Source organism: Thunnus thynnus, chromosome 15, assembly GCF_963924715.1.
Source record: "Thunnus thynnus chromosome 15, fThuThy2.1, whole genome shotgun sequence".
NCBI lineage: Eukaryota > Metazoa > Chordata > Actinopteri > Scombriformes > Scombridae > Thunnus > Thunnus thynnus.
This window is the reverse complement of record NC_089531.1, coordinates 18,358,276-18,383,077: the sequence shown is the minus strand read 5'-3', so window position 1 is coordinate 18,383,077 and position 24,802 is coordinate 18,358,276. Positions and strand designations below refer to the sequence as shown.

The 24,802-nt window shown below is 41.7% G+C and overlaps 1 protein-coding gene across 1 annotated transcript in view; it reads right to left on the bottom strand.

Annotated features, from left to right (window-relative positions):
- gabbr2 (gamma-aminobutyric acid (GABA) B receptor, 2) overlaps positions 1-24,802 on the bottom strand; it is a 194,025-nt gene that overhangs the window by 131,650 nt on the left and 37,573 nt on the right. The window contains exon 2 of the mRNA XM_067613227.1: positions 4,550-4,687. Within this exon, the coding sequence (XP_067469328.1) occupies positions 4,550-4,624 (75 nt within the window). The 5' untranslated portion in view covers positions 4,625-4,687. The remainder of the gene's footprint in view (positions 1-4,549; positions 4,688-24,802) is intronic.

The window sequence follows — 24,802 nt, the reverse complement described above, 5'->3', positions numbered from 1 at the left end:
TGTGGAGGAGAAAAGGACCTCTCGTAAGTCCCAAAAAAATATGAGTAAAGAGAGTGCAGCGTGTTGACCGGGCACAGATACCTGTGCCAGCAAATATTTAAAAAGCTGGCCAAATGCTCTCTGGAATAATGTAATATCATGGTGAGGAGAACACAAGATTAATCACACACCAAGATGGCTGCCAAGAGGATGGCTTCAAGATTCATTGTCTTGCGGAAATAAAAACACAGCAATCAGTGGCATTTGTGGCTGATGGCAGCTCGCAAACACAGCTGCGTCTTGCCTCGTTTCTTTGAATTTCAATTTTATGCTATTACAATCTATGTCTGCTCCTATCTGTCTATTACTCCATCATTCCCTCAATCCGCTCCTCACCATCTGTCCATTGGCCCTGGTAGCGTTCTTATCCACCATTTTAATTTGCTTGGGCAGTCATTTTAGCACAAGTACGCTGCATTACACATTTTGACTAGAAGCACAAAGCGGCAGAGCTGTCCAGGAAAAGGAGGTCGACAACAACTTTCAGCGGCGTCGCGAAACGTGAGTCAGAATCACAACGTGTGACAAACAGATCAATCCTCGTACAGTACATAAAGAGCTTAACAATATGCTGCTAGCAAACTGATAAGTGTGTAATGCCATCTGTGTGCATGTGCGTGTGTGTGTGTGTGTGTGTGTGCATTGGTCAGTGTATGTTACTGTGTGTTAAAGCAAGATTTAGCTTGTGGAGTACTGTATGTGCTGTTATCTTATAGACTACACTGGCTGAGGGTTTCCTACCATGTTGTCTTATGAGTTTTTTATTTTATTTTATTATATTATAATGGGACACATTTCAGTAGGACATGAGTATTGAAAATGACATTTGTTGTCTTTTTTACTTCTTTGGCATTAACCTGTGCCTTTTTTTGTTATCTGGTATTTCTTCAGCCACATATTCTGAACAGAGTTGGTGGAAATCTTCCGCTGGGTGATAAACTCACACGTTAAAGTAATGTGAGGGGAAACTGTGTGATAATAGAACTGTAATACAGAAGCTGGAGAGTAATTTATTTAGACAGGATCCTTAAATGTGGTGTTCAAAATCTGATTAATGACAAGTTATGAATATTTATAATGGATAAAATGTCATATTTTGGAGGGCGGTTGGCTCGCTACAAGTCTTTGTTTTTCTCATAATCATCTTCTTTCTTTTTTTTTTTTTAGTTTTTGCATTGCAAGAAAGAAACACTACCTGTTGTTTAACAAGCTTTACTGTGTTTTCCCCAGAGTTTGACTAATTTGCTCTGGACAATTGATTTGCTTCTTCAATGTTAATCCTCTCCTGCAGTACAAGTAAACATGCTAGCAAGGCTACCAAAAACTAGCCTACTGATGCTTTCAGCTGTCTTGGTCACTTGACCCTTCGTCTTTCAGGTCATAGAAGTCCAGAGAGAGCTTCCTGCTTCTTGCTTGCGTTTTCTTTTAATTCTTCCTTCATCTTTCATAATTAGTATTTGTATCACATCTTATTTGGGAGGTTTCAGCATGCAGTTATTTTAAGACATTATACCACCTGCTAGGAATAAAAAAAAGGCCATTTGCTTATAGTACAAAACTATCTGCACTGATACAACCCTCCTAAAACCTACTCAGTATTTGTATTCAAGTGTATGCATAGAACATAATGAACGGGTACGCAGTGGGAGTTTATTTTTGTTGAGCCTTTCAAAGCTGACTTCATTAGGCATCAACACTGATTGAAAGCTATTTTTATGGGTGTATGATTAAGCTTTTTCCAGGAGTGGTTGTTCTCTCAGCTATCTCTACTGTAGATACTATCTGCCAGCTCCCTGTTTTGATGTGGAAATGATGAGCTTGTTAAGTCTGGCCCATAAAATCACCATGGAAAATTCTGTATTTCCCTTCCACACCGACTCAAGTCTTGCAGATGGGATGCCAGGGCTCGGTAATAAATATACAGGGTGAAAGAATTCACAGTTTAAAAAAAAAAAAACAGATTCCCGTTCCCGCTTAATGCTGTGTAGGATTCAGAATTTCCAATAATTCTTCCTGCATCCTCCCCTCTTCCTGTATTACTCTGTCACCTCTTCGGTTCGGGGAAGCTCCTGCTTTTCTTACGTCCTTATTTTCACTCCTTTTTTCCTTTGCCTCTGTCAGACAAAAACAGATTCTAGCTAGGAGCGTCGGCTAATGGTCTCCCACCACAGCTGTTGTCAAAGCAGAGAGTTGTGTGTGTGCCTTTCATGAAAACACTGCATACAAACACATTCACATCTACACAATTGCATGTCCGGGATTCACACACGCCACACTAACTGTAAACACATTCAACTAGGAACACATGAAAGTCAATGGGCTCAGAGAGGTTCAGGCCAACAGCTTCAAGTGCACCGACCAGCTCAATAAGTACATAATAACAAAACAGAAAGGTACACAGGAACAAAGAGGCCCTTTTCATTTATACAATAAAATGAGTTTGCATCAAATGTAGAAGCCTTTATATCTGTTAAGTGACACCATATTGTGCATCTAAGCTCTATAAAACAACTAAAAGCTATCTGGTGTGTTGTTTACATACAGTGATGCTTCTTTCTGCAGATTCCAGTGCACATTATAGCTGCTTGGTGACTCATTCTCTGATGAAGATGTAGCTCAGGTTCTGGAAATACATCTTGCACCTCAGAAACCAAATCTCCTGATTCTGTGGCATCGCTAAACACAATAATAAAACACATGCACATCCAGAATAAACACTCATTTGTTTACAGAGTAACGCTCAAACACATTAGCTCTTTGATAAGTAATGATGTTATGATCTAAGTAAGGATGTCAAATATGACAGAATGCATTGCAGCACTTCAATAGACATCTCTTCTGTTTCAACATGTAATATATCTCCACACTGAGCTGAACAGCAAGCTGATTGGAAAATATCTTTTACCAGAGTGTCCTTGCACCTACATGTTGCTGGTCTAAAAAAAAAAAAGCAATTTAGCTGCTTCAGACAACAGCAAAGACAGTTACCCTTGGTGTCGGATTCAAGTGTGTATTCTTACGGCATATTCTTTAAACACATTACAGTACATTCTAGGTGTTTTCTCAGTCATTCACCTTTACATTTTTCCCTCAATCATTTTCTGTCTAGTATTCAAGCTGCTTCAGAATGTGTATTTCGGATCAGACCTGCATGACTTTGTTGGTGTTGGTCGGTGTATTGATGGCAAAAAGAGTCTGGTTGGTAAGCTCAAGTGCTCTGGAGAACACACTGTACCAGGCAGAGTGATCTGCAGAGCAGAAGATTGCTCCTGCACTTCTCACAGGTAATCACTGCCAAACAAGCCAATAAATAGAGAGGGGAGCATTCAGACATCCAGAGAGACACACAAGCATTCATGCGTACATGCAAAAAACAAACCACACACACACCACACTGACAAATACTTAAGAGCACTTAAGATTCAACGATGGCTTGAACTCCTCTTTCTAGACCGAAATGATTACCATCAAAAGGAAGCGAACACAGAAACAAAAGATTACTCATCCTTTCATTCCCTCATCCTGCCGATCTTTTCACTCTTGAGTGACCCTGACAAGACAGCGTGCAAAAAGGAACATGAAAAGCAGCAGATTCACAGTAATTGCAAGCGGAAGAAATATGCCACGTAATGTGACATTGAGTTCAAAATGCAGCCTCTTGAATTATGTTATCTCTCCCGAGCACAAGCTTCAATCCTTTCTTATCTGCGCCCGATAACCTTTGTAGGGTTCGCCGCAAATGAAATGTATTCTTTGGAAGCAGGCATTTCCCCTCTTTGGTATTGCAGTACAGTACATAGTCAAAGAAAGTGCAAGCAGTAACTCAAAATGAGTGGAAGAATGAGTGGTGTTTAATGCCCACAGTGAGCAATCATACAGCTCTACTAATTTAATGGCAGCAGATGCCATTTAGCAAGCAAGAGTGTAATTGAATGATGAAATCTATTTTATGAATATCTAGTTGGTAAAACCATCGACTTGCCTGAGGAGTAACGCTTATTATCTCATACTAATGACAAAACACCCAAAAAAACATATTGTCAGTGAGATCATATGTGTTGCATAAAAACAGCATAATTTGATCATAAGCTTCCCTTCATATACATGTCCATGACTGGAAGTCAAGCTCAAATTTTTAGCAAATGATTTCTGACACTGGTTAACTGGTTCAAGCCATTTTGACTCTGTTCTCTGATTGTAAAACGGAAGGGGGGGTTCTATGGATTAGAGCAATGCCAATTAGTCATTCACCCTGGCAAGGTTAATGAAGGATTAAGCCATGAGTTGGGACCCAGGACCTATCTGCACACCACAAAACTGAGGGACATGAATTTTTTGGAAACTCAATTAAGTAGCAAATTAAGGTTTTCTGATAGTTACACAGAAACATGAAGAAACATCAGACCAGCATGTCTACCCACTAAAACTGTCTGCCGTTCATATATACTGTAGGTTGCATACTGTATACACTCTCACACACACACCATAAATGACATTTAACTTCTCCTACCTGCACCAGGTTCCAGCCCTCCAAGGACTCTGCAATGATGGAGGTCACAGAGGGGCAGACACCGCCAAAGATCATCAGGTGTTTGGGACCGTAGCATATGGCATCAAAGAAGGCCCTCAGTCCTTTGGCGTTGTCACACTGCAGACACAGAAAGAGATGGTTTAGGTGGTGGTGGGAGAGAGGTTAAAGGGGGAGAAGAAGTAGACAGAGAGACACAAGGAAGAGAGAGAAAACGGACATTTTACAATTAGTTTTTTATGTTAAATCAGGGGAAAAGGGAAAAAATGTAGAGTCATATGAGGAGGGAGACCCAAAAATTCCCGCGAGCAATATATAGCAGCGGAGAAGGGTGTAGTGATTGGATTAGCCGCTATGTAGCGTATGCCTACAGCTTGGTGAAACTAAAATTGGGACTCAAAAGGAGAAGATTCACCACCATGGAAGAAATCCAGGATGAATCGCAGATTTTCTTATTTATTTCTAATTTAGGAATAAAGTTGAGCAAAAACAAGGGAGGATACAGGAGGAGATATGAAATGGCAACATTAGATATTCCAGTCTATTTTTGGGTTCCTGTGTAGCTCGCAAGAGAAGATGCAGATTGCTAATTTTGCTTTGCAAACCCTACACCCCAAATCTAAACATGGAGACCTTATGCTAAATTATAGGGTATATCTGTTAAGTTTATATCAGTAAGTACTATAACATTTTTGATAGTTTGAGTTATCAGTCGACAAAATGAGGGCAATAGTCAAAACTCATTCAGTCAGTCAAAGAATTAATAATTAAAAACTGTACGAGAAAAACTGCTGAGCTCACAAGGTCGTTGTACTTTGACATATCGTTACGGATGCACTGCAAAAAACAAAACAGTGTCAGTTCACTATAATGTATACTGTTTTTGAAAAATGATGTGACATTTAAATAACATTTAACTTGTAATACTCTCCGAGCACTGCGGCACATGCTAACATAATTGCAGCCTTGTGTACGTGTTTTGAAACCATCATGTAAAAACAATGTAGCTCACAGACTGCAGGAGAGGGCCCCCGCTCTGATCCAATGTTACAGAATGCAGCCATTTCACGTCACTATAGCAACCGGAGAAAAAGAGTGTGTGAAAGGGAGAGAGAGAGAGAGAGAGAGAGAGAGAGAGAGAGAGAGACGAGGGAAGAGAGGGGAAAAAAAAAACAGTGTAGGTTCCTATTGATTGCTACATGAACTGGCTAACTGGTTTTGCTGTGATTCCCTGATTTCCACAGTTTGTAATGATATTCCTATCAGCAGTAAACACTTCCCCCCTCGGTCCTCTATTATTGCCACTCAATTCACACTCAATTCAGGATGTGTTCCTGTGAGCAGCTGATAGATAGATGGACCGACTGACTGAATGGCAGGTGGTGTGTGTGTGTGTTTGTGCCTTCTGACACAGTCCATCTCATCTGGAGAGTCATTTGACCTTGTTAGCCATCAGCCGGCAACTGAATGAGATTTCCCACTGAACAACAGCACAGCGGGCCCTCCACAGCGTAGATTGAAAAACTGAAAATCGAATAGGACTGTATGTTTTGATCTGTTGGTAACTTTATTAAGAGCGTGCAAGCGTCATGGCTGCGGGGTTGACACGAGTTTCATCTTGTGGTCTTATCTTGTCGTTTCAATTTTTTTGAGACCGGTATGATAGTCCTTGAACCCTAATGTATTACTGTAGCTGTGTAAGTTAAAGTCAGGAGCACAGGAGTTCCTTGCAAGTCATACTATGCACTGGTACAGCTATCTCCTGCATTGCACTCAAACCTCCACAGTCAGATGTAATCATGTGCTGAGATTTAAGTCATTAGATTCATATTGTGTGTATGTCTTTCTATTTTTGAAGTAGAAGACCAGCCACTAGTAAAAAACACACTTTTCCCCTGTACATGCTGGTAGAGACCAATGTATATTGTATGGCCAGTCAAAAATAAGACTAGATTGCGGATATGCCTCAGGTGAAATGAGAGGGAGAAGATGTGATTAGACACAGTAGGGATTCCTTATCCTGGCCACACAGCTGAATAAAACAGCAGGCTATTAAAGAAGATATCCCATTTGCATACTCTTATCATTCATTTCTCTCCAGCTGGCCATAACAAGGTGGGTTGGTAGGATTGCGTCTCTCAGTTGGTTACCATGCAACAGAAAAGAAATGTGGGCAACTAAACTTGTCAACCTGAGTACAATAAACCTTGGTGATGTTGCAGGTTTAAGCTGATTTATTACAGAGACTGACAATGTAGCGTAGGTGGTAAAGAATGGTTATGTTCCTCACTCCCCCCCTGCAGCAAATAAAAGTGTTTTACAGCATTTGAAACGCAACAACAGTCGACATTCGTGCGCATGTGTGTGTGTGCATGCGAGCACGTGCAAGAATGTGATTTTAAGCTAAGCTAGGGTTCTCTGTGACCACACAGAGAAGTGCTATTTTCTCCATGAATCGATGATCAGTTGGTCTATGAAATGTAAGAAAATAGTGAAAAACTCCCATCACTATTTCCTCAAACCCGAGGCAACATCTCCAAATAGCTTGTCTTGTCCAAACAATGGTCTAAAATTACCATCACATAAAACAAAGAAAAGCAACTAATTGATCAATCAATTGTTTTAGCTCTAGTCATAGACAGTATGTCATTTTCATAACCTGCAGTCACTGACTACACTGACTATGGAAGTTAAGGTAAGTAATTAAAAATGACCAAACATGGAACCTCCATCTTTTTCATAGAGAAAAGAGCACAGAGATAAAGAGAAAGCAAAGCAGCTTCAAGCAAAGCTAAACAAACAAAAAAAAAAATCCACCTTTTTCCTTTCTTCTCTTGTTCACTGTTCACCCCTCCGCCCCCATTCATCCTTTCCTACTTTTGCCGGGCACACATGCACACAATCTGTTGTGACTGCTCACAGAGCCTTGACCGGTGTGTTGTCATGCCAACGGTGTGACTATCCACACTTTGTGTGCTAAATGAGGGAGGAGGCCGCGGCAGGGCCGGTGTAGCGATGGCTATATTTAGCCTCTCATTAGGTAGCACAACCACTCAGACATTAATCAATACTTATTCAGCTATGGAGACGCTGTAAAGCTTAATGCCAGATAGACAAAGAGGGATAAAGGGGAGCGTGGCAGCAGAATATAATGGGACACAAAGAGTAAGAAGACATGGAGATAGTGAAGGTGAGGGTGGGAGAAAGGGAAGAAACAAGCAGTTGAATAGAGGGAGAGAAAGACAAGAGTGAAAAGGTATTAGCCTGACATTAAGCATGCACTAATAATGCCAAGTCAACCAGTATTATAAACCTGCCCTCTATTATAATCCCACAATGGAGTAATTCATGACCGTGAGATTGATTCAATGGCGCTCTATGATGCTCAGCAGCTGCACAGTGCCCTTCAGATTTGCCTACAGTCCATCAATTATGGAAGAAAAACAACTGATATCATATCTCAGGCTATTTTTAATTGATTATTGAATCTTTGCTTAAGTCATTTTATTCTGGTACATGAGCTACTCCCTCCCTCCTTCTTTTTCATTATTTCACCATTTACTCCTGCATATCCTTTTTCAACAGTACTGAGATATTTATGTATTTTTCTGGGATTCCAAAGCAGTCACTGAGAGGTTTGGATACAGGCTTACATCCAAATATTACCCAAGAAACATGCCCTAAATAAGGTATAAATGCAGACAAATATGAAACATAAATAAGTTCTGAAGAAAAACTGGTACAATGAGGAATGTATAGCAGCACTTAAAGGACCAGTCTGTAGGATTTAGTGGCATCTAGCGGTGATGTTGCAGATTGCAACCGACTGAATCCCCCTCCCCCTCCCGTTCCAACCATGTAGGAGAACCTACGGTGGCGGCAAAAACTCACGGAAGGCCCTCTCTAGTGTTTATGTCTGTTCTGGGCTACTGTAGAAACATGGCGGTGCAACATGGCGGTCTCCGTGAAAGAGGACCCGCTCCCTATGTAAATATAAAGGGCTCACTCTAAGGTAATGAAAACAAGATTCTTATTTTCAGGTGATTATACACTAATTAAAATATACTTAAGAATATTATATTCTATGTCTGCCAAGTCTGTTCCACTAGATGCCACTGAATTCTACACATTGCACCTTTAACTCCCAAGTTGAGCAGCAAGAAATACTACAGCACTTTATTTCCCTCTGCCCCAGTCTGAAATCTAATTCCTGGCATTTGGAGGCCATTTGGAGCAGATCGATGGGGTTAACGCCCGTAGTAATCTGTTTGACCCCCTTGGGAGATGGCCAAGGAAGGTGTGTGTGTGTGTGTGTAAGAGGGTTTGGGTTGGTGGTGTGAGGAGTGATGGCGGAAGAACCTGGAGATGGAAACTCAAAGGAGGCATATAACACTGTCTAATGTTAAAGATCCATAAACAGGAAATTTACTTTGGTGACCACAGCGTAAAGGTCCCGGCCATTCATTCACACACTGGAATCTGACCCAAGTTTTACTTCAATAGCTGGATTTATAGTGGAGACACTGTACAATATTCAGGCTATATTACAGTTTATATTTTAGCAAAAAGGTCTCTCTCACAGCTTGACATTTCAGCGTAGTGAGTTTGCAATGCTAGGATATTACTGATGGGACAGCTCGCCAAGGAGGAGTTTATTTCGAATGTTCCTCAATCTATCGTCTCCATTACATTTCCTTCACACTGACCTTTACACAAAGCTACTGAGATTCATCCTTATTGATTTAGCATTACATGAACAGACATACAGACATTAGCCTACTGTTATTGTGCTACTGATAAATCGCGCTCAATTAGGCTAAATGTGAGGACACAATTACCCAGGAATGTTTCAGTGAGATGCATTTTTTACCTGCATATCGAATATTCCATGTGATAATATGCACTTGTTTAATATTTAATTCAATGCAGTGCTTTACATTAAGAGAAAACTACTCTAAAAAAAGGTCCTACCAGTGTTTGGCAGCCCTGAGTTATTCAACATATTCCTGAATCCATATTCTTCATACATGTTTGCGCTCTATTGTCATTCTTTTTTCATTTGACTGTTGTTATTTGGGTCTACTGTGTAGCACATCAATTGCACATCAATGGGCTTTACAAATAAGGTTTACTTGACCTGACTTATAAAATAAACTTAAACAACAGTTAAAAATGAGAATACAGCACAACAATACAAAAACCTATAAAGCCATGTTTCTACTATGACTGTGCCACCTGCTCCCCTCCACAGGGTCAGGAACCACAGCGTACCTGGAGTCAAGTCTTGTCTGTCATTTCAGTATCCTCAATCCTACCTGGATGTTTGAACCCAAATCTTTCCTTCTCACCACCGCAATATAGTAGAGACCACCAGAGTGTATCTATTTGTCCGAGCATGTGTGTGTGCGTTTGTGTGTGTGTGTGTGTGTGTGTATAATATTGTGACAAGAACAAGAGCTGATCAGAGCACCGGGCTGGAGCTAACCATGATGAAATGCCTTGTTAGCGCTGCAAACAGAGGCAGCTGCACCTGTCCCTCGTCTAATGGCAAATTACTGCACCCAAATCAGCAACCTGAGTCCCAATACCACACATATAGAAAGAGAAAGAGAGAGAGAGAGGGAAATAGTGGTGAGCTACAGTAAGGAACAGGGAGGGAGAGAGCCTGATCTGATGTCAGAAGCAGTCTGCTCTTGACACACTGCATTTATTCACGACAAGGCCAACAGCATACAGAGAGCCAAATTCTCAAAAATCCCACCAAAGAATTTGTCTTTACAAGCCAAGTTGTTTCAACTGTGTATTACAGATATATTGCCGTATGGCTATAGCTATGTGAGGACATAATGTGACAAGATTTATTTTCTCCAGCCAATAAATAAAATCTATTCAACTTCAGTCCTTGACATAGTTTGTTTTACAGTAGGTTTGCTGTGTTTTGTAGTCTTTAGTCAGTAGATGTTACTCAGGATATGTTGCATAACAGGACTATTTATCAAGAAAACACTTAAACACATTGAACAAAGTAAGAGGGACATATGAAAACTCAGAGACTCAACCTTTAAATGGCTTTCACACACACACACACACTCACACACTAATAACATGCGACAACACTTCCAGGAGCTATATAAACCCGTTCAACTGTACACACTGCAATGCTGCACTGTACGGTTTTGCACTGTCAACATAAAGATGTCACTGCGGAAGTGCCCTTTCAAGGCATCCACTGTTATACATTCACACATCCATCCTGCCCTTCATACTCTATATTTTCAAAATTATTCCTTGATGGTTTTGGTCCGTGCAGCAGCAGTGCAGAGCAGATGCAAAAAAAAAAAAAGGCTGGTCTCTTCTAACAGCTGCATCTGCATCCTGCATGCGCTCCTCATTGAATTACTTCCACATCTCCAAGCCAGGAGAGGAAATGTGAGCCAGGCTGAATCCAACAATTGCTAAAACATATGCTTGGCATTATGAAGCCCTATAGAGTTAGCAGGGTGCAGCCAATAGGTCAGATCTAAAGGAGATTATCTATTTCCCCATGTACAAACCCAACTAATCCTCTAAACTCTGTCATGGCTGTCAATACCAACTACTCTCACAAGAGGAAGGAGGAGGAGGGGGGGGCTGTAGTGCATGTGAATCAGTCTACCGCAGTTTGGTAAAGTTTTGCTATTTCAGTGTAAAAGCAGTGCAACTGTAACATCTGGATCATCCTAATAGTGTATCAAAAATTTGATAGGAAGAGCATCCTTGAGTTCATTGGGGTCATTCATCTGTCAGTTAAGGTCAACGCTCCTCACTGCTGACTAAACTTCTCAAACAGCCTCCTCTTTGCCTGCTACCTTCCGTACACACACACAAGAAGCTTGAGCTATTTGTTCCCCATCATTGAGCTCTTAGGCAATTGAGGGGTCCACTCTGGTGTAACATATCCCATAACCCACCATGCCTTTTTCTTTCTCTTTCTAAATGACCACCGAGACATGGCTGACAGGTAATTCAGACTTAAGGAGCCTGTGTAAAAAGCAATACCCAAAGCTGAGATACTGGGGAAAACAAAAATAAGGAGAAAAATGGAGGAAGACAAGGAGAGGATGAAGCTGAGTTGTGTATGCAGCAAGCATCAAGGCTCCTTGTGGTAACATTTAGACAGCGGGCTCCGGAGTATTCGAAGAGAGTACACATTGATTGAGTGAGAGTGGATGAAGTAAAATTGAGAGCAGGAAGGAGTGAGGAGTTGGGGGTTTTTTTTCAATTCGTTCTCTTCACATTGCATGCCTGCAACACAAAGGGAAAAAAAAAAAAACTTTGGGGAACCCACTTCTTGTCTGGGGAGAGACTGGCCTTTAAAATCCACCGCGACAGACTGACTAGGCTGCTCAAGCTGAAGGCTGTTTGCCCTCCATCTCCTCCTCTCTCCCCCTCTCTCCCTGCAGTCTGGCTCTTGTTATTTCACTCAATCTATCTCGCTTTCTGGAGAGCTCAGATGGCCACCAGGATAACCATGATGGCACGTTGGAAGCCTCTTCGGTGGTGACAAGTCTCTTTCTCTCTTTCTCTTTCTGTGCCCCCCCCCCTCCACACACACACACACACAAAAATTCTCCCCTGTGCACATGCTTATTCTCAAACACACACACACACACTTACAGTATACAAATTATCAACAAGTAAAGATGTGCCAAAACACAATCTTAAACAAATACACACACATTAACACACTCATAGGCTGACTCACGAATCCCAGATGAGCTCAAATTGGCCAGTGGTGCTAAAATCACAGCGAACACATTGCACCTTTATTAGCAATCTGTGCTGTGCAGGAAGCAGCCGCTGTGTTAAGCCTATTACAGGTTGTTGTGCTTTTGACAAGGCCTGACAACAGCTGGAACATGTCGCACTAACCAGAGAGGGGGACAGACCAAACTGTAATCCCACTGAATCGAGCCAATCGGTCCCTGAGGACACACGGGACGGAGGGGAGGAGAGGAGAGGAGTGGAGGTAACTAAACAACCGAAACAACTTCCTTTCCACTTCATATTTCTGATATTGTGTTAGCTGTTTTCTGTCCAGGACAAGGTGTTTTTTTGTCCGATCAGTAGTGACCGTCATATCCATTCCCTAAGTGTCATTTTTGGTCGACACAGAAGCTGCGGTAGTGGTTCGGAGGAGCAGTTAACTTGCCATGTTGATTCTGCAGAAATAGCTCTGATTAGCTGTGTTGTTTTTTTTAACTGGGCAAACAAATGTTAGCACAATGCCAACTTGTTTTGATTCGAGAACTGTCAATGTGTGCAGCAATTTAGAGGGCTTCAACAAGGCATGTTATTGTCAGATTTAAGCACATTATTAAAGAAATACCTCAAGGTATTCTACATTTTTAAAGGACTAGTTTTCTTGAATAGACTTAAATAAGAAGATTGATAACACTGTCACATATGGCCATTAAATATCAAGCAGTAGACAGTTAGCTTAACAGCTAGCCTGGCTTAGCACAAAGATAAAAACATCCAACTACCAGCACCTTTAAAGCTCACTAATTAACACATTAGCTTGTTTGTTTAATCCACACAAAAACCAAAGAGTAAAAATGACAAGTGTTGGTTTTACAGGTGCTGGAATGTTTCTTGGTCAGGTGTAGTGACTTTCTGGAGTCTTGTTGTCACTATGAGGTTGCCAGGCAACCAGCAGAGACTCCAAAATATTTCACAAAATGTCAAACTATTCCTTTAAGTTAAGATTACATTTTGCCTCGCAGAGCAAGAAAAGTCAATGTACCTTCATTGGACAATTTTAAGACTTTGAATCCATGAACGATAACTCTGGCCTGAGAAGAGGGAGGTCATTTTCATACCTGCCCAACGTAATTTAATAACATAGCGTAATAAAACACACAAGTCCAATAAATGTCATGGATTTTTTTTTACTTATAAAAATGCTCTTAGCAATCACAGAGGTGCCCCAGCTGGTGTATCTGCTTACTAACAAATGATAAAAACTGGGAGAGAGGGGATGTGGACAGTGAGTGGGAAGAAGAAGGAGAGAGGGAGAAAGCCCATTATCAAGTTAATTGTTTTCTTGGCCCTGAAGGTCCTCCACTCTCTCCCATGGATGAATCCAGTAAAGCAGGGAAGGAAAAAGAAGTGGGACAAAGGAGCATCATTCTGGTTAATAGTACAGTAGTAACTGAGTGTAGCATTGGGCTAACAGTCAGTTTAGTCATATGCAAGTGTTCAGGGTTACTACAATAGGAGTCAGAGAGAGGCATTTCTGCAATTCTGTTTGTAATTCCTCTTCACTCCTCCTGATCTGGAGAGATATCTGCTGCTAATACACAGCTACAAAATGCACCGCAGTCGATTTTGACTCAAGGCATTTTTTTTTTCTGTTTTATCACTGACAGCACGACCTCAAATGAACTCAAAACGAAAAATTGCTACCCTTCAAGATACTTGCTAGATTATGTTCAAGTTTTCCACAGCTGAAGCAGCCTATAAACGGAATAATAAGGCAGCACATAAAATTCCTCATATATTTCTTGTCAATCGGGGATATTAACGCTTTATAGACAACCATGTGAAAGTTGCAACACGATCCATCTTTCTCTTTCCTCCCCTCCCTCCTCATTCTTTATGAAGACTCTCCACTGCATGAATGTGCAAGTCTTGCTGACCTGCGCTTTCAAAGAATTCACATTTAAAAGCCCCTGCCTCTACTTTTTATAAGCCCTTTCCCACCTGTTTACTTCATATAATGCCGTCTGCAAGCATGGAGGCCATCAGTCACATTCGGGTTAAGGGAGATGTAAAACCGTTTTATATTACAGTAGAAATAAACAGAAACTAGACAATGATGGCTTGTATCAGCTCATTTGCCAAACAGAGTAGAGGCTGAGGGGCATGGAATGATGATTTTCCAACAACAACTCCAGCAATTTAGCCGTGCTCTCCCATAAAGTTGAGGATGGTTGGATCGAGCCGGAAAAAAGCTGGATCTTACAGTTCCCCTGATGCAACTTGATAGCTGATGAAACTTGATAGCTTATTTCACTAGACCCTCTCTGCACGATAAGCTCCCACGTCTTTCAGAATCCACACCTCCAGCTTGTTATGCAGCCTTACCGTTACAAATTTGTTGTCTCCAGCCCGAGCTGAGGAAACCCTAGTAATATCATCAAGGTTATTGTTCTCAGACATAACAAAGCTCCTCCAGAGCCAAAAAATGATATTACATAACCAGCTGAATAGTACTACCCATGACTAGTAAACTAATTTTGAAATTGCATAATATAACCTGTGAATCTCCTCACCAAGGTTGGAGACGAATCATGGTCGCAGCTAAATGATGATTTGCTTTGATTTGCTGTGATTGCACCTGTCAGTCAGTGTGTTGTGATGCTTTCATTAAGTTCTAACATGTAACTCATAAAGGGAAGTTATTTTAAATTCAGTTGAAGTTTTAAAAGGGCACTTTTCCCACCATCATCATCACACAAGTCACGTTTGTGCTCGTGTGATGACATTGCCGGTGGTCCTTTCTACTATTGGTTATCTAATAACGGCCATTTAGAGAGTGGAAAAAGGCACATATTGCCGGTGACATTTAGTCAGGTCTTAAAGGACAAACACTGGCGGATTACTCATCCTTCTCCGAATTAAAAGGACCAGCTATCGACAACTTTTATGACGAGGCGGACAGGAAAGCAGCACCTGTCTCTTTTCTTTTTCCTTTTTTTTTTCCTCCACACAAGACAGATGGGAGTCTGGGAAGTGTAGGCATGGTGGACAGAGGAACTGGATTAAAAAAACTGCCTGTCATATTGGATGAGTGGGTGCGGTGTGGGTCTGTTTGAGTTTATACGCACGTGTGTGTATGTGTGTGTGTGTATGTGTGTAGAAAGCAGGATAGAGCAGAGCACAGTTCAGGCTGTCCCTCTCTAGAGCCTTGGGATTCTTCTGTCCACGCACATCAATCTTGTTACAGCAGAACGCCGCCTCCCAGGAATCCTGACCTATCGTCTCTGTTTGGATTTCGAACCTCTTCTTCATTCTCTAAACCTCTCTTTCCCTCCGTCCACTATTTCTTTCTCTATTTCGTCAACATCATCATTCTTTCCCTCTCCTCCACACACTCTTTCTCTGTCTCGCAGTTACTTGCGTCTCCTCTCGGTTGCCCACTGCTCTCTCTCTTTCTCCCCTATCACTTCCCACCTCTCATTCATCCCTCTTCTCTCTCTCTCTCCTCTCATCTCTCGGCTGCAGGAGGCTTAAAGTTATTAAGGGTCATGGCTGTAAGGATTGCATCATTAACACATCTTTTCTGGATGTTAGCGTTGCAGTTTTCTGCTCAATCCAATTAATTTCTTAGTTAATCACCTAACCGTTTTTTTTTTTTTAAAGGATGTTTTGAAAGAGTGGACTGACATAACATGGCGAGCAAATGTGCTTATCATTAATATTAGCTGGAAATTGATTAAATAGTCGGTGGCAGGAGAGCACAAAGGCTTGCAGATTAGCTGTTTGAAGGTAAATGGATGATGACATCGAAGTGAAATTAAAGTTAAAGGGGAATGTGTACTATACAGGATGGGTAGTACTGTGGTTTATTTCTATCAAGAGGGGTGAAATTGCAAAATCTGTCTGTGTTTTATTGCCAACTTGTGCTAAATGCATTAACAGTTTTATACCAACACTAAAAAAAACATATTATTTCATAAATTGGACCTGTTGCTTTGATTTATGAAGCTTCTGACCAACTTTAAATCTCCTGACAATTTTATATTCTTATAATCATTATTCTTTTGCCTGCTGTGGAGTAGCAGTGCTCCACATCAACTGGGAGTTCCACGGTCACCGGTACATGCACACACACACACACACACACACACACACACACACACACACACACACACACACACCATGCACCCTGGGATACATCAACCAGCACATATTTAACCAGGCTGGGGGCCATGCCAACAGTGTCCACAAACAATCATCAATCATCACGAGCTACAAACACACCACACACATGGACACACTCACACGGACACACACACACACACGCACTATCCAACCAGGTGGTCGACTCTTGTCTCACAATAGCTAATTTCCGGGCCAAATAAACACTCCAGTTGAAGGCATTGACTGTGAGTGCTTGTCGTTTCTAATGAATCGCTTATTGACTGGCCTGTATTGAGGTGACTGGAAAGACATGGAAGCGAGACAGTCTCCCTCTCTCTCTCTCTCTCTCTCGTCCCCACAGGGTGACGATAAAGCAGGAATGTGACAGCCCGAGCAATCGGACAATACCGTCTCGTTTGAGAGGCTGACGTACAACACTGTGTTGCCATAGCTACCGAGAAAGAGAGAGGGAGAGAGAGAGAGAGAGAGGTGGTGATGGAGGGAGGAGGGAGAGAGGGGGCTAGACTGCAAAGGAAAATTAATTTGTGTACAAGGCCATGTCGCAAAGAAAATTGCATTTTTTTTTCTCTCTCAGATGGGGACAGAGGGAAAAGCCGTTGTTAGTCCGGTACTTGTGTGGATAAAAGTGAATGTGGAGGTTTGTGTGTGTGTGTGTGTGTGTGTGTGTGTGTGTGTGTGTGTGTGTGTGCGCACGCACATATCTACAGCACAGCCAGATGCCATCTCAGTGGATTGTGGACAGAAGTGTTGCAGGATGTCAGAAGGCTCTTCATTACAGAAGCTTTTAAATAAAACAGACCGAAAGGCTTAAAATAAGACGCAGCCCGTGGAGCAGCAGCATACACACACTAATGCAAAGTAAAATGAGAAAGGAAGGAAAAGAAACACTGGTGAATTTTCTGCGTGTGTGTGTGTGTGTGTGTGTGTCATGTCCCACTCACACAAACACCAGCAGGCAGAAAAGAACATGCACAAGAGCACGCTTTGCATACATCTCTCTGACACACACATACAGAGAATGAGAAAGATTTTTCTCTTTTTGTGACATGACGAGTCGTCTGAATTCCACGGCTCTCTAAGTAGGTCATGCAGCCTTTTCAGAGTTCCACTCCTCCCCACGCTGCATCAAAAATGCATAAATCCCTGCACATTCTCCCTGCTAGCAGCTTCCCAGGCCAGCTAAAGCACATCTTTAGTGATTCTAATCCCATCAAAGGTGGTTCTGCTGGTATGTAAACACTACATGGGATAAAAATGCCTTCTCTGGCAGTTACACTCATGACTGCTCCTCGTTTTTTTTTTTTCTTTTTTTTTAGGGATGTTCATGAAGTTATAATGCAGAAATCCACTAAGTGAAAAGGTGCTTGAGGTGATGGTGGGGGTGAGGTGTAGAGACAACACAAAGCTGTGTGCGGCTGGAGTTCGTTTAAAATAAAAGAGATCCAAGCAGCAGAGGCTTGGCTGATTGGTGAGGCTATCTCCAGGTGAGATAAGCTCTGGCATGCCTGACAATGGAGGCGCAATCAAGAGATGGTACCCTTTCACAATCTGGAAATGTAACGACTGATGTTCACAAGGCCTTTTGTAAGAGCTGTTGTGTGGTATCTTGTCTGATGGAAGCAATTCTTACAGACTGGATACAATCAAAAACGGTCTTTATTACACTGCATCCAATGACATTTAAAGCTACTTAACAAAATGACTTGTTGCCTTTTAATTTATGAGAGAGTCGCATTAAAATATGGATCGATATTTTATCTTTGCTTGAGCATATGACAGCTCTGCTTCATGCCGGCCCAAAGTTCTCTCTCTCTCTCTCTTGCTCTGGGTATTGAGTTCATCCATAGATGAATAATTGAGCAGATCACAATAATAGTCTTCCTCTGTTACATCACAATCTCTGACCACTGAGCCACCCATGGGGCCGCAAATGACAGTCATCACCAATGACTCTTTGCGACTGCATCACCTATCACGGTTCTCCTGTGTGTGTGTGTGTGTGTGTGTGTGTGTGTGTATGTGGGTTCTTCGTGTGCCCGTGTGTGTGCCTGAATAATTTAAAAGGGAGCAAAGTACCCATTCTAAATTACATGTAAGGAAACCACATAAAGGAGATCTCTGGATGTACGACTGAATAAGCATTACATAATGCTAATCAATTCACCCAGTCTATTTATAATTCTCTTACATGCTTGGCATCTCTTCCGCAATCTGAAATCTTAGACTCTTACCCGAAAGCCGTTCTAATTTAGTGCGATATAATTTATTACACAAAATTGATTTGATTGATTTTTTTTTGTGGTGCTGGTTGAGATACAGCAGGAGAGAGGACTTGCAGTATTTCTCTTGTCACCTGAGCAAGATACTTTTTGCCCAGCCTGACCTGTTAGATCAAAGAGTAAATCACAGCTACCTCTGAGCTCTGGGTAAACACTCTGAACAAATTTGGTTCTGATTCATGCACTCAGGACACACAAGGATAAAAAAAAAAAAGTCTCAAATCTGCCACCATTTCAGCAGAAACAATCCCTGTCTTCCTGTCAAAGATAAGATAAAAGTAATGAGAATGTTTTGGTGAAGCAGAAAACTTTATTATGCTGCTATCCTCTGGGGATGCATATCTGTCAGGATGTCAAAATGTAATATTAATAGAGATTGCAAATGCTGTCAATAAGAATAGACTATAAGAGGCAACCTTAAAAAAACAGATCTACTATCAACCCGCAATCTCTGAACAACCTAAGGACAATCTGGGAACCAGATCTAGGCCTGTCTTTGGCAGAGGAGCAGTTGGCTTCAATTCTTGACCTAGAACACTCCTCCTCTCCTTGTGCTAGTTCACCATCTCCATCTAACTAAGGAAAAACTGGCAAGGATATACCCAAACACTCATCCCTCCTGTGATCGGTGTAAATCCACCACTGCAACCTGGTTGCACATGTTTTGGTCATGCTCAAGCCTTCAGACTTACCGGAAGAATGTCTTTGAATCCCTTACCGACGTGTATCATATGACAATCAAACCTCTTCCTATTATTGTCCTGGTTGGATTGAGGCCTGAGGACACGGTGTGGCCGACTGAAACGCGTAACACGGTCGCCTTTACTACTCTGTCAGCTCGACGTCTCGTCCTCCTCAATCGGAGGAGATCGGTGCCACAATCCCATACAAGATGGCTTAGAGAGATTATGTTTTCATTTCCATTTGTGACGGCCCCTGTCTGCTTGTGTGTGTGTGTGATGTGTCAGTTTACTGTGTCTACCCATGTTGTCTTTGAGGTGCCAGAGGAGCTGATTGCACTATCCAACCAGATCTGGAGCACCTGGGCCCAGTGCTCTACAGGATATAACAGTCCCAGCTTCCAGCCTGGCTTCTCTCTTTCTTCCCTGCCAGCGCCTACAACCTTTTGCTTTGCTTCGCCTTTGTTATATTTTTACTCCATAACACCTTACCTTACACTATCCACACACATCCACATCAACGCTACTGATGTCACAAAGTATAGTATTTATTGGTATTTTGTATTTTTTGCTGTTTTTGTCATGGCCTATGGGCTGGGTTATTACACACTGAAGGGAAATACAAATAAATTTGAAAGAGTCTGGAGGCCTTTTCTTACCTACTATGACAACCTAACATAAATAACAGACTGGGAGAGTTCATAACCTAATTCTTTCTTGGTTTGGAGCAGCACTGTAGTAATCCAACTAAGAGTTATTTTATAAAGATTTCATTTTTATTTATTTATTCTCTCATTTGTCTCCATCTAAATGAGGTCGTTGTATGTCTTTTATGTATTTATTTGTGCTTGATGTCACTGTTTTGGTCATCTAGGGAGGATGATATGATTTGGAGGGATGGGGGTTGATTCTGTGAATTATAAACTGCAAAATTCCAATAAAAAGAAGTTTAAAAAAACAGTCCTAAAACCAGTATTGAACCGCACCTCATAAATAAATCAACTAGTGTTAGCCACCTCCAGAGAGTTTACAAGACTGTATGTGAGGAAGACAGAAAAAACGCTAGTGTGTGTATATGAGAGGAAGCGGGGAAGAGAGAAACATATTCAGCCCTGATGTGTCACTGATGGACAGTCAGCACACACACACGATCCCTCACGGCTAAGCATAGTGGCCTCTGTGGAAAACGTCACAACACAATGATGTCACTGTCCACCACGCACACACACTCACTCTCCTTAGAAAACTACACTGCTTTACACACTTAAATGGATGCATAATATACAGCTGTTAAACATGTGTCAGGTCATGTCTCTCAGCAATCATTAACAGGAGGTTCATATATGTCTCTTTCATTTAGATATTAATGAACCTTTAAAGAATAAAACAGTTACAATTTTATGTACAAAAGCAGACCGTGACCTCTGACCTCCCTGTGAATAAGAAAAGTACATTTCCATACAAGAATCAATGAAGCAACAGCTCCTCAAGCCACATTTTTGACTTTGGATTACTGTCTACACCAATATATTGATTTAAATATTAAGAAGGATTACTTCAAAATGTACACACCGTGTGCAATATTGACTAGTTCATTTGCATACTTATTTATACTTCAGCAAGTGTTGCAGGACACACTATGAACAAATCATTATGAACTGACAAAATCGTACGGGAATCAAAATAGAAATTAAATGGAAAGTTTGACAAGATGTTGGCGACAGTACAAATTTATGCAACAACTGGATGAAAGTAGAACTTTGTAAAGCCAGTCTACTCTATGTTTTTACATTCAGGTTTTGCTACAGGTATTCAGCAGCATTGGATCATGAAATGTGAAGTTAAACTGGAGTAACAGATGGGGAACCAGTGCAACATACAAACAAATCACTGAAATGTAAACTTTGGAAATCTGTAGTTGTTTTTAATTTCTGGTTGGGTATGATGAAGCTATTTGCTCTGTGAGCATGATGAGACAGAGACCATCCTAAGCAAGAATAGCTCTTGTTTATATGTATAAAAAGATATTTGTAGTAGTATTTTTATTCTTTTAAATGTTAATGTTTATAATGTGATGTTCCTATGAATCATTCAATACCAAGAAACCCCAAAGATTGTTGAGATTGTTGTCATAATTTATTTATTTATGAACAACTCTTTTCACCTAACAGCACAGTACACTGCAGATTATCACCCTGAAAAATGGCCAGAGACTAGTCTTGCTACACCACAGTGCAGGCAAATCAAATCTTATTTTCATCTCAGGAAGAGGCCAGGGACATAAAGTCTTATACAGAGGTTGTTTTGGCCTGCAGGGGGAGGGATAGGAGTCTTTTTCAGTTTAGATCTCCCAAACTTTTACAGCACAGGCAGCTGAGTTTAATGAGTGTTGTTGAGCTCCGGTAAGCATGGGCTACCAGGCAGTTACAGAACACCACACGCTTTCTCCTTTCTTACCTTCTCTCTCAACTCTACAATGCCCAATGGCTTCTTTTCTTTCTCAGTGAACCAACAACCTCTCACGAAGCAACGTGTCATACAAAGACCAAGAGTCAACATTGAAATAACTACACCTCCAGGGCCCGAAGGCAGTACTCCTCTGCCCCTTTGTGCTCGCTACTATTTACTGCATGGGCGTGCGTTTCCGTTTGTGTACACGTGTGTGTTTGAAATGTACTACTGTTTACTCAAGTGAGAAAATCCGGAAATCCTCAACAGCAACTGCCCAAGCGTTCACTCCTAATTCCCCCCGGCCACAAGTAGGCCAAAGCAGTTCATGACAAATTGACAAAACAAAAGACAAACACAAAGCAGAAATGCACCACCGCAGGCTGCCAGGGTTCTTATATCCCCATTTAATCCTCTGAAGACTTCAGACCTACTATTTAAAGATGTGTTTAAAAGCCTCAGGCAACTGTAATGAGCCTAAGTGACATGCCACATAAATAGTGGGTATATACAGTAGATAAACAAGAATAACCATTATAAGACTAAAACAATGAACAGAAGAATAAGAGGTTAAGAGACAAGAGAAAAGGAAAGAAGATGAGAAGGAAAGCATTGTCACAAAAACATCTATGTACTTCTGCCTACCTGATTGCCTTTGTACTGTATATGCGTGCCTGTACTGTATTCAGCGTGTGTGTGTCTGTTCCCTTCTCCAACAGGCAGCAATGAATAAAATAACAGTAGAGGAAGATGAACTACTTCCTCTGTGAACTCATCAGGCAGACATTGGCATGCACCACTGCCTCCAAGATGGCTGCATCGCTGTCCCCCCCCGCCCCCCCCCTCGCACATACTGTCTGCTACAGCTGGCGCTGGGAAAGCACACTGCAGGTGAGAATATGGTATGGAGCATAGAAAGAATTTGCTGCGTGGCTGAAATGTAAAGGCACTGTTATCTTTTTTTCCCAAGGGGCAATAGCATGGAAAATATAAATCTGTACTGCTAAGGAAACAGCATTAGTACTAAAATGTAGCCAAAGAATGAAATAAGTGTGATGTTTTTCCTATGCGAAAGGCTCCTCGGATTCAAATGAGGTTAAGCTGCTAAGGAGAATATTCAAGTTACTGATCCTATCAAAACTTAAAGCTATTGCTACATTTAAATATGATTTTGTGCCTAACGGCAGATGGAAAAACAGATCAGCAATGAGAACGAATAAAACAAAAGAATTGGAGGCAATTTCAGTAAGCTTCTGAACTAAAGCATCATAGGAAATAACTGCTGGTCAGGTGTGATGATAAATGCGGACTGCTGTGATGGAGGCAAAGGAGAGTGACTCTGAAGGTTCTTCTTTCATGTGTTTGATGTGTCTCGTGTACGATGGCAATGCCTCAGGGGAGCAGGCCAGGCCAGAAGGCCTTTGATGAGGCACCTCTACTGGCTGTGATGTAAAACTGCTCTCCTCTCATTCACCTGCCCCTGAAGATGATGCTATAACTCTGATGGTGGAATGGACATGTTGAATAATACAGGGAAGAAGCGGTATTGTATTGTAGGTTGAGCTACTTTACAAAGAATTCAGAGCAACCAAATAACCCAGTTGAATTAACTGTATCACTCTCCTTTGCTGCTACAGTCACAAAACAATAATTGCATATCCTGTTCCATCTTTCCTTCTAATCTTAGATCAAATTTAGCAAGGGGCGCTTTACTAGACAAGCATCAAACATAAAGACACTTTGACAACATTACCATGACAGTGGAAACTCTTAAAACCTCATATGCGGTCTCCAGAGTTTTGATGTAGTGGAGGCACATGGCTGACACACACACACACGGGCGAAGAAATTATTTAAAATGTGCTCTCCGTCAGACAAGACAGCGCGAGGGTGGGATGGAGGGATAGAAATAAAGAAAAAAATAAAACTGGAAGGAAGACGAAAGCAGAGTTCAGGAATGACAAATGAAGAGAAAGGGGAGACAGAAATTGCGGAAGGAAGCGTGACAGATAGAGAGAGAGGGGAGAGAACATGTGAATAGGAGGGAGAAAAAGGAGCAGGGAGTGAGAAAAAAAAAAAAAAAAACGAGCGAGGGAGGAGGTAGAAAAAGTTCCATCACTGCTGCGATGATGTGGGTGGAAAGCAGCGCGTGGGCAGATTCATGGGAGAGAAAGAATGCAGAGGGAACTGGCTCATGACTCTCTCTCTCTCTCTCTCTCTCTCTCTCTGACTCTCCTCGCATCAGCTCATCCACAGAGATGCAGAATGAGCGTGAGACTGTTCTCTTTTCATGTCTCCACATTCCCGCACACAGCCACAAACCGCTGGTAGATAATGATGGCTGCAGTCATTAGGGGGAACAAGGGGAACTATGCCTGTGTTTGTGTGAATACGTATGTGTATGTGTGTGTGTGTGTGTGTCAATTGCTTTCACAGAACAAAGAGTCATGTCAATCACTGAGGAGCGATCCCACCCTTTACTTACAATCTGTTTCATCATTGGTGGGAAAGATGAGATACAGAGCAGGGTGGCAAGTACACTGATGAGTTCTTTACAGGTTTTCACATACACACCAACAATACTCTCGATTTCTGCGCGCAACCACGCTTACGCGCACACGTGCACGCCATTTGATGTTTTCTGCATGTCTCCACTGGTCACCAAGGAAATGGGTTTTTCACTCACATCCTGCTCGGTCAGCCTGCAGCACGTTGCCATGGCAACAGAGAACCTGTTGAAGGGGTTAACTACATCGCCGGTGTTTGGGTAGAAAGGTTTTTACGTGTGATGGTATTTGCAGATTTGAACTGGTTCGCCGCCAAAAATGTGTGCGTTAAGCATGTGTATCTGTGTTTGACGTAGCGAGCGCCGATGTGTTTCTGCTTCTTTTCCTTCTCTG